This window comes from Oryctolagus cuniculus, chromosome 11, assembly GCF_964237555.1.
Source record: "Oryctolagus cuniculus chromosome 11, mOryCun1.1, whole genome shotgun sequence".
NCBI classification, from domain to species: domain Eukaryota; kingdom Metazoa; phylum Chordata; class Mammalia; order Lagomorpha; family Leporidae; genus Oryctolagus; species Oryctolagus cuniculus.
Window position 1 is genome coordinate 38144876 of NC_091442.1, and position 12589 is coordinate 38157464.

General features: G+C 39.5%; 2 protein-coding genes across 8 annotated transcripts in view; one reads left to right on the forward strand and one right to left on the reverse strand.

Moving 5' to 3' along the window:
* SPTLC3 (serine palmitoyltransferase long chain base subunit 3) overlaps positions 1-7346 on the forward strand; it is a 159805-nt gene extending 152459 nt beyond the window's left edge. The window contains exon 12 of the mRNA XM_002710970.5: positions 3714-7346. Coding sequence (XP_002711016.3) covers positions 3714-3827 — 114 coding nt within the window. The 3' untranslated portion in view covers positions 3828-7346. The remainder of the gene's footprint in view (positions 1-3713) is intronic.
* TASP1 (taspase 1) overlaps positions 1-12589 on the reverse strand; it is a 504811-nt gene that overhangs the window by 30763 nt on the left and 461459 nt on the right. The gene's annotated exons all lie outside the window — the stretch shown is intronic.

A 12589-nucleotide genomic window follows, 5' to 3' on the forward strand; every position in this document is an offset into this window, starting at 1 on the left:
TACTTGGGCCCTGCACCCACATGAGAGACCAGGAAGAAGCACCTGGCTCCTGGCTTTGGATCAGCGCAGTGCCGGCTGTAGCAGCCATTTGGGGAGTGAACCAATGGAAGACTTTTCTCTCTGTCTCTCTCTCTCTCACTATCTGTAACTCTACCTGTCAAATAAATAAATAAAAATCTTTAAAAAAATTTTTAAAAAGATACAGTGAAGAGGAACAGGGGGGAGATCTAAATGTGACCCCCCCCCAAAAAAAAACCTGCAGAAAATTTAAGTAGGGTGAGAGGTGAAAAGACAGTATTGGATTAGCCATTAGTAGAAGCTTGATGTTCTCACATTGGGCAGTTTTAGGAAAATGCAGGGAAGAAAAATAAGAATACAAAGAATAAAACAGTGAAGAAGGTAGTTTGAATCTGAACTACACACACCCAGAGTGTGACTGTGTCTTTCTTCTTAACCATTATAACTATAGTACTTAAACCAGTGTTACTGCATAATAGGTACACAACAAAAATTTGCTGAATGGCACATTAACAACGGAGCTTACTCTAGGTATTGAGATGGGAAGTCAGCTGAATGAACTCTATTGTTCTTCATATCCTTCTTTATTTTTAGTTATGGCATTTATTTCTAGTACATTCATTTAAATGTCATTTCTTTTCAATGGAGTGACTTGATGGTAAGAAGGATTACAAGGAAGGAAATACAAAATGTTTGTTTATAAAAAAAGTCAAGTTTAGAAAAACTCCATGGAAATGGATGAAGACTTGAACATGTTTGTACATCAATGGAAGAAGGTGATGAAGAGGGGGCCTGCAGGCAAGAATGAGCAGAGGGGGTGACCAGGGAGCAAGCTACCACAGATGACCAGAGAGGATAGGAAGATGGATTAAGGTTGTATTTCTGGTGAGCCAAGGAATATTGAGATACTCACATATACACAATTCTGTAGCTATCCGACCTTGTGATTCTCTTCACAAGTTCTTAGTTACTGCAAAAAACCAGGTTTGAAAGGAACACCAAGGCATCATCTAGATAGATGCTTCTAAACTTTTGAGATCATGCACCCCATTCAGTAAAAACAATCTGAACAGCTCCTTACTATATACATAAGAGAAAGAGAAACAATGACCCAGCTGAACAGCCAAGGCACTAAGATAGCAACTGCACATAAATGCTCACAAAATGTAAACAACACTAGACAAATGCATGCAATGCCTATGTTTGGAACAAGACAGACATAAAATGATTTCAGATCTTCCCTTTTTAATTAAAGGCTTATCCCTTACCAATGACAGCTCTAAACTCACCTTAATGCGTCCACCCTGTGGGTAAAAATTGTAAATATACAAGTCAGTTAACTGCACCTGCTGAGTGACACCAGCCAACTCAGAACCCTGCTTTGGGTGGGGGGCGGGGTTTTGCTGTGGCACAATAGGTTAATCCTTTACCTGTGGCACCCGCATCCCATATGGGCACCGGTTCTAGTCCTGGCTGCCCCTCTTCCAATCCAGCCCCCTGCTGATGACCTGGGAAAGCAGTGGAACACGGCTCAAGTTCTTGGGCCCCTGCACACATGTGGGAGACCAGAAGAAGCTCCTGGCTCCTGGATTTGGATCAGCACAGCTCTGGCCATTGTGGCCATTTGGGAGAGTGAATCAGCGGAAGGAAGACCTTTCTCGCTGTCCCTCCCTCTTTCTGTCTGTAACTCTACCTTTCAAATAAATAAATAAAATCTTTGAAAAAAAAAAGAAAGAAAGAAAGAACGCCGCTCCCCCAAATGGCAGTCAGCTAAGGAACTCTAACTTTGAGTATAGGTGTGTACTGGGTAGTCTTTCTTTACCATGAACTATTACATTATGTCGATTATAAAACAGGAATTAAAAAGTTTAAAATTTTAACCTAAAAAATGACTAGAAATCCTAATACTTTCCTCCTGCACTCCCCTTGAATTGTCTCACCCATGATCCCAGGGGTTGTACTCCACTACAGACCCCACTGAGCTGTTCCATAACCCACCTTCCACAACCATCAATAGAAATTATCCCAGATAGATGACATTTAAAGGGTAACTGTGTATTTTTTTTCCTTAGGACTTGGATGTGCATAGAAAAATCTAGAAAAACCAGGAAGATCATTTTTAAAAAGTTTTATCTATTTATTTGAAAGGCATAGTTATAGAGAGGCAGAGGCAGAGAAAGAGAGAAGTTTTCTCTCTGCTGATTCACTCCCCAGATGGCTGCAACAGCCAACGCTGTGCCGATCCAAAGCCAGGAGCCTGGAGCCTCCCCAGTCTCCCACAGGGGTGCAGGGGCCTGAGGATTTGGGCCATCTTCTACTGCTCTCCCTGGCCATAGCAGAGAGTGGGATCAGAAGTGGAACGGCCAGACTCGAACAGGCGCCCACAAGGGATGCTGGCACTGCAGGTGGCAGCTCCACCCACTATGCCACAGGGCCAGCCTCCCCACCCCCGGAAAATCATTTTAAACATCCTCAGTCTCACCACCAAGAAATAAATTACCTTCAACATGTTGGTGGATATATTTTTCTTTTAAAATAATTTTCTATTTATTCATTGAAAAGGCAGAGACAGAGAGAGAAAATGATAGGGAATTTTCCTTTTTCTGGTTTATTCCCTAAAATATCCTCAAAAGCCAGGGCCATGGCCAGGCTGAAGCCAGGAGCCAGAATTCCATCTGGGTCTCCCGCATGGGTGGCGTGAACTCAAATACTTGGCCAATATTTGCTGCCTCCCCAGGTGCATTAGTAGGAAGCTGGGTCAGGAACAAAGGAGCTGAAATTTGAACTTTCTCTCTGATATGGGATAGGAGAGTCCTAAACAGTGGCTCAGCTGGCTACACCCAGGACACCCACCCCAGAGATATCTCAATGGATACAAATGTGAAAGATTTCCCAAAAGGAAGTTTCCTAAACTCCAGTAGTCACTCATTCCAATATTGACAACTGTCAGTAACTTTTTTTGAAGTTTTAGATCTTAATAACTGTCTTTCTCTTCATTTAACCAGTTAAGAAAAACAGACTCAGAAACATTTTAAAAAATCTGCCCAGTACCATAGAATTGGTGATATACAAAAAACAAAAGACATACTTTTTCACCTTCTGACTCTCAGCCATTTCATCGGTAAAAGTGGAAATATATTTACCCACTGAAGTAAAAGAAGTGAAGCAGGTGAATTTGTGGCCCTTCGTGAGCTGAAGCCCTATTAGAACATGAAACACAGGTGTGGGAGGGTAGAGCCTGGGAGGATGGAGGCTGAGCAGCTCCCACAGTGTTCCACTTTGTTCTTGGCCAGGTTGCTTTGCTGTGTCATGAAGACAAAACTTCAAATGCATTCTGCAACCTTTCCTTTTTTTCTTCCACAAGGATATATCTAAGTCATTAAATTTTAAAATAAAGCCTTGAAGGATAGGTAGGCATGGGTCAGATGCTGGTATCCCACAGCTCAAACTGCCCACGATTAAACACACGTTCATAATGTGGAGTTCGATCATTAAGTAAAATGAGTTAGCATCTAACATTCCTGTAGGGCTTAGAAACCACAGCTTAATGATATGGATCTTGATCCTTTTTGTTAAAGCCCAAGAAGCTGGCAAAATAAACTGAGGGTCTCTGTGAGGCTTGCTATTTATCTGCACTCTACAAAGCAGAGCTACTTAGGTTTCAAGATAACTGACGGAAGTCAATCTCATTACAGGTTTTGGAAGCCACTGATGAAATCGGTGATCTCCTGCAAGTGAAATATTCCCGGCACAGGCATTCAGCGCGCCCTGAACTCTACGACGAGACAAGCTTTGAACTCGACGATTGAGTTTCCTGGTCCTGAATGGAACATGAAGACTTTGCCAGAAAGATCTCCCTCCTTGCTTCAGAAGCAGTCTAAATGGATTTCTCCTCCTTCCTAAGGACTAGTTTGATTGAAATGAGGGAGACACTGCTGTGTTTTTAATGTCTCTAACTCGGGACCTCAGAAACAAATATGGCTCCAGATTTAAGTTTCTCCTCTCTCAAGCCTTCTGCCAGAAATACACACAGACACATGCACACACATGCCTACACACACATGTACACTTCTTAGGATATTTTTTAGTGGCAATGAGCCTATGTTTTAGCTGCTACAGTGAAGCCTCGTTGGTCCAGATCCTTTCAGCGGATCCAGCCAAACGAGAGATTTTTGAGTTTTAATTTTGTTATCTCACTATGTGTTTACTCACTTCACCTACAGATGTGAGGGTGGTGGAAGGTGCCTGACTTCTGTGTTCCACCCATAAAAGTTCCAGCTAGAACTCATCCATATCATGAGAGGAACCAGGCAAGGAGGTAAAGAAACATTGGTTCTACATTTTGCCACATTTGAACTTTTTCCAAGGACAAGTGTCCAAAGACATAGTTAATGTTTCATGGGAAAGACCAGAATTGGCTAGCAGCATCTAGCCATGTCTTGGAAGGAAACTTCCCTTTACCTCTTGCTGGTCTCCTATAGTTTTACAGCTGAGCTTTTGAGGTTTGGAAAATTCAAGGGCAGAAAGCAAGCAGGAGCCGGCTCTAGGTCTAGACTAAAATTCTAAAGTCAAAACAACTTGAGCATTATTGGTGTCACACAGAGTGAATGTTTAGCATGCACAACCTTTATGACTTTCAGGAATACATTGCCAGTTTCTTACGGATTTCTGAAAAAAAAAAAAAGGTGAAATTGAATTTGATTTAGAACTAACTCTGAAGACGGCATTTGAAGGATGTATTGATTCAAGGACATGGAAAAGCAAATTTTGTCTTTTCCAAGACTGGTTATTAAATAGTACCATCACTTGGCACACACACTCAAATTTAGCACAAAGTAAACTTTTATGCAAATAATTTCTCTCTCTCTCTCTCTCTGTCTTACTTCTCTCCTCTCTCTGTCAATGTGGACACAAAGTTCTCTGAAAAAGTAGCCCTTTGCTAAGTAAATCTGGTGGGTATGGAAAAAGCCAGTGGGAACCCTTATCTTTAACAAGCTCCCAGATGGTGCCCAGATTTGGAAACTCTAAAGAGCAGTGGTGACCTTTTAGCCAAGCTTCTGTAACAGTTCGAATGAGTTACAGGACATTCCACTCCATCAAATGACACTGTAAACAAATCACTTCAAGAGAGGTTTGGTTTTGTGTGACACAGATGGACCCAAGCTTTCATGCTGTGCACTGAGATAGAAACTCTACTGCATTGCCAGCACTGGATAGAGCAATGTGCTCAGATGCTCAAAGCATGTTCAAGAAAAGAGGGATCAGCAGGGAACGCTATCCATGGGAAAGTTATAACCCTCAGTGGGTACATCAGTTTAAAAGTGCATCATGGTGACAAAGATCCTCGGGAATGGTTAAGGGTAATAAGAAGTATTGTTAGTGAAAGATGAAAAGAACTGAGTTCTCAGGATGCAATTGCATCTGGATTGACTTGAATAACGAAATTAACTCTTCTCAGTGAATTGGTGCAGCATTAGTTGTGCAAAGAACATACATGTATGTCATACAAATATGCAAAGAAAGGAAGACTATGTAGGTCTTTTGAATATGTGCATTTAAATGAAATTGTTTCTAGTGAGTTGTCCAAAATGCATGACTATCTCCAGTCCTATTAAGGACACAGATAGTAAAAAAATAAAAAAAAAAAAAAAGACAGTGGGATATGTAGGTCTTTCCCAAAGTCAGGAAGCAACAAACATCCCTCTTCCTATATAGATCTGTCTGTGATCTTCAAACACAGTTCACAGTCCCCTTGGATTTTAAGCCCCTAAGTGGGTGTATTCCTGCACATAAATGTCCACCATAACTTTCATGGAGAAGCTTAAGTCTAATCCATCATGGGAAGCTAATTACCCCCTCAAAATGGAGGGCAGGAAGCAGGTTATTCCCTTTTCATCAAGATCCAAGACAAAATCCCTATTTCTCTAAGAGAGTCTATGTTGAATATACCTTTAATAAAACAAATGTAATTAAAATGGAATGCTTCTTGGGTACACTGGGGGAGACCCAGACTAGGGCTAGTAATAGAAGTATATTGTACAGAACAAGGTAGGTTAGGAACATGATTGTGAATAATGCATTTTTAAAGTTTTTATCAGGAATTCCTCTACTGCAAGGTTGATAAGACTGTAACTTCAATTCTATAGAGATTAATGAGAAGCTATATTGGAGACAAAAATTTCTCTTTGTTTAGGTCTGTTGGGAAAGAGAATCCTCTAACAGAACTACAATGTTATATGCCCCCAAACCTCCTGTTTACAAAGGCACACACTGTTTACAGTCCAGCACACACATACACACACAGACGTTCACACACATACAAACATGCACACACCTACACACACACACACAGATTTTTCCTCTACAGGGGAATCAAGAGTATAAAAGTATATACATGAGAATCTGAATGGTTTATTGACAAATAAAAGATGTTGTTCTAGAAAATGACCTTCAGGAAATGAGAAGGCAAAGGTTCCAGACTCCCAGACTGATATTTGTAAGGAAGATCCATTTGTATAATAAGGAAATGACATCGGCTCCTTCCTAACCTTAACATAAAACAAGGGTGTCATGGACATTCCCCCATCTTGCCTTTTAGCATGATTTGGTTTGATAGACCACAGGTTCAGATTTTGCTAGTAAACTTGTTTAAATGTCAACCACTGGGTCCCACATCAGACCTCCAGATTTGTAATAGCTGTAGTGCCCAGGAATCTACATTTAAACCAGCCTGCTCAGGTGCTTGTAACCCAGTCAAAATCTGAGAGCCATTATTGGGGCTTTCACTTGACAGATCTGTCAGCTCTAAAAACAGGAACCTTGTCCTGGTTCTCTGCGGATAATTATTAGTAAAGTAAAATGAATTTATTCCATGGCCAACCTTTTTCCTTAATGACGTTTTCCTCCCATTTTCCAAGTAACTTCTCTTTCAATAAAAATGTACTACATGTTGAGGAATAATTTGCCACTCATTTGGCAAAATTACTCCTTCTCCAATTCTCTTCTGTATCACTCCTTACAAGATGGCCTTTTTCATTTTCTTATCTTGTTCATCTTTTTTTCTTTTATCTTCCAACCCTTAAAAAAAAGCCCTTTAACCTCTGATTATTTATTGATCCCAACAAAAAGCTCCTCAATGGAGTGAAAGTCTTGACAGTTCTCTCAACATGCAATGTTCTGTTTTTCTTCAAAGATAGCAATTGTTATAAACTACTCACTCTGATTTGAAAATACAAGTTCTGATGATGAAACCTTGACCCTCTTAAATATATACTTTGATTTATAGCAATAATAATAATTGTATTAATAACCATTATAACAGCACTTGATGAATTCTTTGCAATTTTTTCTGATTTCAAAACAGTAAGAACAATGTATTTAAAGTCAAGTTGCCCAGCACACTCTACCCAGCTATGTACTATTTAAGAAATTAAGAGGAGTGTGTATCTAGGGAGGTGTGTTCTAGAGAATTATTGTAGGACATTGTCTAATGGTGTTGTGATGTATGGGCTAAGTGTGTGTGTTGTATATATTTCACTGACACAAGTGAGATGACCAGCTCTACTTCATTCTAACTGTGAAATTCATAGCATAAAAATAATTGACAGTATAAAAATAATCAATGGTTTCATGTTAAATTAGTTTAGGTTACCCTGAAAAGAGACTGAGTTAGAGATTTGCATTAAGAATTTCTTTTTTTTTTTTTTTTTTTTTTTTTTTGACAGGCAGAGTTAGACAGTGAGAGAGAGAGACAGAGAGAAAGGTCTTCCCTCCGTTGGTTCACCCACCAAATGGCCACTACGGCCGGTGCTGTGCCAATCCAAAGCCAGGAGCCAGGTGCTTTCTCCTGGTCTCCCATGCGGGTGCAGGGCCCAAGCACTTGGGCCATCCTCCACTGCCTTCCCAGGCCACAGCAGAGAGCTGGACTGGAAGAGGAGCAACTGGGACAGAATCCGGTGCCCCGACCGGGACTAGAACCCAGTGTGCCAGCGTCGCAGGTGGAGGATTAGCCTAGTGAGCCGCGGCACCGGCCTGCATTAAGAATTTCATTGGAGAGCATTGGTAGCAGTGATTGGAGCTGGCTTATACTGTCATGAATTGTTCACATCTACTCCGCATCCACTGACACCACATTGGTAGCTTGAAAATGGCCACAAATCAGTAAACACTACAAATCAGAGTTCCAGAGAGCTGACTGTTAAACATTTACCAGCATACCATTGAGGCCACATAAAACGGTACAATAATATCTAGTAGAGTAAGAGATCAGGAATAGGAAGAGGGAACAGTTCAGCTGTGATGTCATCACAGCAAAGACCTCAATCAGGCCCTGGGGAACTGTGCAACTGAGATGGCTTTTAGGGTTATCTCAAATTGAATGCAAGGAAGCCAGGCTTTGATGTCCTCCCCATTAAACCAGTCAAAGGGTACAAGCTACTAGGGTAGAAGTATGGGACAGGGCATTAACTTATGGAAAACAACTCTATTCAGCTAAAATATTTCCTAGGGAGGAACTCAACTAAAACATCCACTTTAAGAAAACTGATAATGGAAAATGTTAAATATACATTTAAGGCCACTGCCACGGCTCATCACTTGGCTAATCCTCCACCTGCAGTGCCAGCACCCTGGGTTCTAGTCCCGGTTGGGGCGCCGGATTCTGTCCCGGTTGCTCCTCTTCCAGTCCAGCTCTCTGCTGTGGCCTGGGAAGGCAGTGGAGGATGGCCCAAGTGCTTGGGCCCTGCACCCGCATGGGAGACCAGGAGGAAGCACCTGGCCCCTGGCTTCGGATCGGCACAGCGCACCAGCCACAGCACACTAGCCGTGGCGGCCATTTGGGTGGTGAACCAATGGAAAAAGGAAGACCTTTCTCTCTGTCTCTCTCTCTCACTGTCTAACTCTGCTTGTCAAATATATGTATGTATATATATATATACATGTATATATATATATATATACACATATTTATATATATTTAAATGGAAAGAACACTATAATGAGCCCTTATATACCCATTACCTAGCCTCATTCATTAGCAATTCATGGCCAGTCTTTTCATCTATCCCCCTACCCAACTCACTCTCCCTCTCCCACCAGATTATTTTGAAGCAAATTCTGGAAGCCTATCATTTCATCAGTAAATATTTCACTGAATCGCTCTTAAAGGTAGGGATGACTTCATTTGGTCCTCTTACAACCTCATTAAAAGATACATTTTCAGGATAACAAAGACATTAAAATGAGTCAATTGTTAACCTTTTTGATCTCTATCTCACAATCTGCATTTAAGCTCCTTGGATCAAAACTAGTAATTATTTCTAAAATAGGTATGTGGTGTCTTGAAAGATAATAGAGCAATCATTTTTATTTTCTTCTTAAATATGCCTAACACTATCTTTGGCACACTCTTCTAGATATTAATAAGGAAATCATCTTGGAAGGCAACAATATTCAAGTTGTAAGAGAAGTAGCAGAGCATAAAGAAAAATTCCAAGACACTGATAGTCTTGATTTTTCTTGGAATGCCTGTCTTCTTTTTAAGGAAGTTTTCTCTAAAAGCTTATTCCTGCTAAACTTCATATATTAACAGGAACATCTGAATAAAAAAATAAGAGAACAAGTCAAACCAGTCTGCCCATTTGGAAAAGGTTTATGTATATGCCAGTTAGGGTTTAAGGTAGGACTCATTATTCTAATTGTTGTTGCATCCCTCAGTCCACATGAGAAGCTGAAATCTGACATTTGCAAGTCAAGTGCTCTGAGAAGTCATCACAGACACAAATCAACAAAATATCCAACAACTGAAAATCAGACTAGAAGCAGGAGGGATTTTTTTTTTATCACGGCATGAAACAATGCTCATTTTTATTCAGCCCAGATGCTAATTTTTATATCTAAAATATTGATTGAAGGGGCTAGTGATTTTGGCTCTCACCCAAGTTTATTCAGGATCTTTTTAAATTAGGTTTGGGTTGGCTTCAGTGCCCAGGGCCAGGAGTAGGTCTGGCTCCAATCACCGCATTGAGCTCTCTACTTCATCATGGGCCAAAGACTAAGGCAAGGGAATGGCAGCTCCTTTGTTTCTCCAGCCTCTAGGTGTGCTTTTTTCCAAATTTGAAGCATGCATTGAGCAAATGTGTAAGGAAGACTGAAAGAAGTGTAAAGGCCTCACTGTGACAAGATTAGTCTACCCTACAACTTGACTATGATCCCCAGCATAAATAAAGCTCTGTGTGTGAAAAATGAATGGACAGCAATGTGAGGTCATGGAAAAACCATATTGGCATATTTAGAATGAAAAGTTTTCAACAGGCCAAAACAGCCAATCAGTCTACTAGTCTTTTACAAGGGCAAAATAATCTTTTTTGTCAACAATACGTGATTCCTTCATAATATTTCTATTTTGTAAGTAATTATAATTTTCATGCAACTACTTTTATAATATGCCTAAGAATTTCATATAATTTATACCAGTCTTTGAAAAGCATCATATATATAAAGCTTCAATAAATCACAGTCACAAATTATAGACTTTTCAAAATAGATTTTACATTACATATAAAAATCATGTTGATATTTAAAAATATAATTCATTTCCCCTAAAACATTTTTAATGAGGTGCCCTATGAAGAGTTTTTTTTTTTTTTTTTTTTTTTTTACATTTTGTTTACATTTCTTTTAGGATTCAGAGAGACACAAAGAAAGAGAGAGAAAGAGAGCTTCCATCCACTGGTTCACTCGCCAGATGCCTACAATTGCTGGCGCTGGACTAAGTCAGAAGCTAGGGGTTGGGAACTAAATTTGGGTCTCCCACATGGGTTAGCAGGAACTCAGTTACTTGAGCCCTCACTGCTATTTCCCAGGGCCTGCATTAGCACGATCCTGGAGTCAAGAGTTAGATGTTAAAAAAAAAAAAGAGTTAGATGTTGATAATGAATCCAGGGCATCTGGTATGGGACACAGATGCCTTAACCAGTGTGTTAACTACCAAACCAAATACCCACCTTGAGATTTTAACTCTAAGAAAATTCTTAAATAGAGCTTGCAGTATAAATTTGTAATACATTTAAGTAATAAATTAACTCTAGGAAAAATCAAATGCTAAAGATTTTCTTTAAAAGAGAAGATTTTCTATATAGAGGATACATTATATAACACCTATATGTCATCAATGTTACAGGCATATTATAAAAAACTTAAAATATTTTATTAAAGTGAGTCCATTTCTGTAAAATAAAAAATAACTCCTGAAAATATACTGTTTTTAATTATGCATTTATCATTATAATAGCCAAATAGAAAGTAAACATGATAGCCATTCAAACTGATCAACATGGTTCTCAATTGTGAGTAGGATAGAAAGCCAGGGATGACCAAACATTTGAGGAAAATTAGCAACAGTTAAATGGGTTACTGATGGAAACAAAAAGTTCATGGAAAAGATAACTTTTTAAATGTTGTAATTATGCTCTTTATAAGCAAAACTAGTTGTCTGAAGATATCACATCCACAATACAAGAATAGAGTGATATGAAGAAAGATTCAGAATTCATAAAATATAAAAATACTTAACCAAATGTTTGGTGTAAGTAGATCAAGAGAAAGCAAAGAAATATTTTTAAATTTTACAATACAGACCAAAGGATGAAATAATCTGAGAGAAAATGTAAAAGATATTGGGGAACACATACAGGATACCCAATACCCATCTAAAAGAAAGTTGGGAAAAATGGAAAGCAGAAATAAATCAAAAAAATTAATAGAGCTATTTTACTGATACTGAAATGAAACAGAATATGCAAATGGGCTGGTAAGTGCTAAAATGATGAATAAAAACAGCTTTTCACATAAACACATCTCCATGAAATTCTTCTACGCTAGGATAAAAACAAGAATCTAAATGTGTACAGCTAGAAAAAAAATCTAAAAAGTTAAAAGGAACTGATTTTAACTACTTTAACTATAATACTATAAATGTGTCCTCCAGAAAGTTCATACCAATTTTCTCATCCATTGACAACATCTAAGAATAAACTACCTATTTCCTGAATCTGCACCAATATTGGGTATTACCATTTTTATTATTTTAGTCAATCTTATAGAGAAAAAAGTGGGTTCTCTTTAATGTCTAATGCCTACTTGCCAGAGATATAATTTCTACATTTGCATGCTGAGAGCTTTTATTTCTCTTTTGCATGTTTCTTGTTTGTATCTTCTGATACTTTTTTTTTTTTTTTTTTTTTTGACAGGCAGAGTCAGACAGTGAGAGAGGGAGACAGAGAGAAAGGTCTTCCCTCCGTTGGTTCACCCCCCAAATGGTCGCTACGGCCGGTGCACTGCGCCAATCCAAAGCCAGGGTTCAGGTGCCTCCTCCTGGTCTCCCATGTGGGTGCAGGGCCCAAGCACTTGGGCCATCCTCCACTGCCTTCCCAGGCCACAGCAGACAGCTGGACTGGAAAAGGAGCAACTGGGACAGAATCCGGCGCCCCAACCGGGACTAGAACCCTGGGGTGCCGGTGCCGCAGGCGAAGGATTAGCCAAGTGAGCTGTGATACTTTTTTAAAAATCATGA